Genomic DNA, 3,790 nt, shown 5'->3' with positions numbered 1-3,790 from the left:
TATGTGTTGCTCAACAGCTTCGGTGTGCTGTCACATACTAAAAAAAATAGATGATTCTAATAATCCATTGTGTTTTATTCAGTTACTTGGTTGGCGCCATTTTTTCAACACTAAAATCGAGTGCCAACAGAACTGTGGGTTTCACATTATTTTATGGAAGTACCCGTAAGGGCCTACTTCCAGGAAAAGTAGTTAAGGATTGAGGAAGAATAAAAGGATGGACTAGAGTCAATCTACTTTATCTGTTATGATTAAGATTTTATTTGAACACAGTTTAAAATTTACTCTAGTAGAACATATAAATTGTTGCTGACTCATTGCCCCCATGGGCTAATTGAACTTGGATCACCTGTTCTGTGCATGCGGAACAAGGTTATTTATATTGCTTTGCGTCTATTAGCATTCCAAAGGCTCTGGGCTATATTCTGGAATGAAGTTTATTATCCTTGAAGTGATTCTCATCCACAACCAAATATTTTGCTACAAAGGCTGATGTGTGATTAGAAATTCTATTGCCTAACATTTGAATCATGAGTTTCAGTTTTTCTAAGGACACATAGCTAGTCATTATATTATATTGTAGAGCTTCTCTCTTCTGGGGACACATCTGGTAATTAAAACAAACAAACAAAAACCCCCACTGAACTTTAAACTTACACAAAGCTTAAGGAGATAACAAGTCATTCAGATAGTTTCAGCATCTATTCAATTTAAATCTTCATGATGCCTTCAAAAAATTGTAAATGAATAGAATGGTTTCATGTAGCATAGAGCTAAGCTGTGTATTACTCATAGTTTCTCCTGGAGTTATTAAGAGTTGGTCATCATTTCTTAACTCTAGAGAATTTCTAACTACAAAAAGCCCGTGGGAGCTTTTTACATCTGAAATTTAAAAAAGAAACAGACATTTGAGTTCCTGTTAAGCCAAATTCACGGTATAGGACTAACACGAAGAACATAAATTTTATCACAGAGAAAGTAAACATGTCAGTCACTTTCAACATCTCTTCTACCTTGACCTCAGAGTTTGGGCCTCTGCCCTCTGTATAGCAGCTGGTCCTGTGCAGGTTGTTTGTGTATATGGCATGTAGGGTACGTGAGGGACAAACCAGAGAGACTGTAGGACACAAACGCAAAGAGTCTTTTTATAATACATAAGAGTTTGATGGAAGAATAACAAGCAGGGAATTACATCATGCGGGTTGTGCTGTGAAACTGAATTGTAGTAAATAGAACCAGAATCAGTAAGCAGGCTGATGTAATGATTTAGGTGAGACAAGTAAAGAACAGGATTAAAGATGAAAAAGAAATGGACTGTTATCCACAAGATCAGCATTTCGTACCCATCAGCCACGCCTCGGGAGAAAGATGAGACCTTCTATTCCCATGAAGATACAGAGTAGATGCAGCCCACGGGGCAGTTCTCTGTCCCATCAGCTTGCTGTGTGTCAGAATGGACTCAATGGCAGTGAGTGTGGCGTTTGGAAGTGTTAGGCTTGTTGACTGAGTATTTATAGAGAAGGGATGTTGGGGGATTGGCGTCTAGTTTTCTAGAATATCTTGAATAACTAGGTGAACTGTGATGCCATTAACTAAGATAAGAGTTTGGGGACAAAATACAAGTTTGCACTGGAAGGTCATGAGTAAATGAGCTATCTAATAAGGTCTAAAGCTTACAACAGATGTCTGAGTGTGAGGATGTGTGTGTGTTTGCTTGTATTTATGTATTTATATGGGTAACCATTCTACCTTTGTGGAATGTGGAGCAAAAGTATCATACGTACAGATTTTGAAGTTTCAAATAAATTTTAGCATGTAGGCAAATTTTCTAAAACTTACTTTCAATATGAAAAGTGACTTTAACTCCCCTCCCCATACCCCAGAAATTTAGAGAACTGGGAGTATAAGCTTGAATGATCAGTAATCATTTTGAGTTAAAAGTGCCTAAAATAACAGCATCTTTCCCCAGAACTTGATTTTTCTTCTAATGTTATCTGATCGAATGGGAAACCACACTGTGTTACCTCTGTCTTATTTTGACCTTATCATACCAGTAACCTTCATGCATTATAAACTCCCAGCAGTTCAGAAAGTGTCTGGCATGTAGAATGTTTAGTAAACACTTGAATGGAGCACTTTATATTGACACATCAGCCTCCTTTTACATAGCTTATTTACTTTGATGATACTTGGACTCAGGAGTGGATGAGTTCTTGGGAGGAAAGCGAAGGGTGAACAGAGAGATGAGAACAGAACACTGAAGATGGGAAAAAGTAGTCAGGGGAAGAAAACGAACCAGAATTCAAGTATCGAGGAAGACTTTTGTTCTCCTCTGCCTCTTTTCTTTCTATATTCCCCATCTCTTTAACAAACAACTAAAGCCAGGAAAAGATCAACACATGAACCACCAATCAGGCTAGGGCTTCTGGATTGGTTAGTCTGTTTAATGTAACTTTTCACTACTGAAAACAAAACCCTACCCTGTAAAAATTTTCCACTCCCCAGCTGAAAACTGCTGTTCCAAAAAATGTCTATAGCCAACCAACAAAAACCCACTGCCACCAAGTCAATTCGGACTCATCATTGACCCTGTAGGACAGAATAAAACTGTCCTAGAGGGTTTCCAAGGCCATAAATCTTCATGGAAGCAGACTGCACCCCTTTTATTCTACAGAACAACTCTAGGGTTTGAACTAACAACCTTTTAACCAGTAGCTGACACTTTAACCTACTGCTACCAGTGCTCCTCACAAATATCTATATTGCACCCTTATTCATATCAGTCATGTCTTGACGGTGTCTCCTGAGCTTATTCCCGTGCAGTTATGACCACAGCCAGTACTTATTTTTATGACTAATAGCTGTGATTAGTCAGAGTTGCCATGTATTACCAAACGCAGCCCCTCAGTTGGACTGGTGTGTGAAAGTTAGTGATGCATATCCACCTGGCTGTCAGCTTGCTCTACTCTGGTAGTTTCATGTTGCCATGATGTGGGATGCTATGCCGCCTACACTTCAAATGCCATTTAGGTTCCTCCATGGTGGACGGGTTTCATTGGAGCTTCCTAGGAAGAAAGGCCTGGTAATCTTGTCTGAAAATTAGCCAGTGAAAACCTTATGGATAACAACAGAATATTGTTTAGTATCGTACTGGGAGATAAGCCTTCTCGGTTGGAAGGCACTGCACAGTAGCCACAATGAACAAACATACCAATGATCATGAAGATGGTGCAGGCCCAGGAATTGTTAACAGTTTCTGTTACACATAAGGTTACCTAAATCAGAGGTGGTTACTGAGCTAACCACCACAGCAATAGGCATAACCATGGCCAAAGGATGTATTTAAGTTAAAAGCAGAAGTTGTTATGCTTAGAGTAATGCCATATAAATAAATATGCACATTAGAAAAATACCTCTATGATTATCTACTGATTGGATATTTAGAATATTTTTAACTTTCTACACTTGATCTTAGCCAAAAGGCCGAGAAACAATAGAATATTTTTAACTTTCTAAGTGACAAAGTTTTGAACATTAGTAAGTATGGATCAAACAATTTTAATAAATGATTTTTTTTGGTCTTGGTTTTGTTTATGTATAGCTCTGAAGATGGCTGTGGTAGATATCTATCATTCAAGGTTAAAAGAGAGACAGCGACGGAAAAAGTAAGTACAGTGAACCCTCGTTTATCACGGTTAATCGGTTCTAGACCCTACCGTGATAAATGAAATTCCGCGAAGTAGGATTCCTTATTTGTAAATCAAATATTTTCGTAGTTAGAGCATAGAGG

At 38.2% G+C, this 3,790-nt stretch overlaps 1 protein-coding gene across 3 annotated transcripts in view; it reads left to right on the top strand.

Annotated features, from left to right (window-relative positions):
* The window catches only part of TADA2A (transcriptional adaptor 2A), a 62,345-nt gene that overhangs the window by 41,936 nt on the left and 16,619 nt on the right, over positions 1-3,790 (top strand). For all 3 annotated transcript variants that reach the window (XM_045299370.1, XM_045299371.1, XM_045299369.1), the window contains one exon: positions 3,602-3,665. In XM_045299370.1, coding sequence (XP_045155305.1) covers positions 3,602-3,665 — 64 coding nt within the window. The remainder of the gene's footprint in view (positions 1-3,601; positions 3,666-3,790) is intronic.

This window comes from Echinops telfairi, unplaced genomic scaffold (assembly GCF_000313985.2).
Source record: "Echinops telfairi isolate 266 unplaced genomic scaffold, ASM31398v2 ScPeMD7_7458;HRSCAF=8496, whole genome shotgun sequence".
Classification (NCBI taxonomy): Eukaryota; Metazoa; Chordata; class Mammalia; order Afrosoricida; family Tenrecidae; genus Echinops; species Echinops telfairi.
Note: the sequence above shows the minus strand (reverse complement) of the source record. Positions and strands in the feature narration are given on the sequence as shown.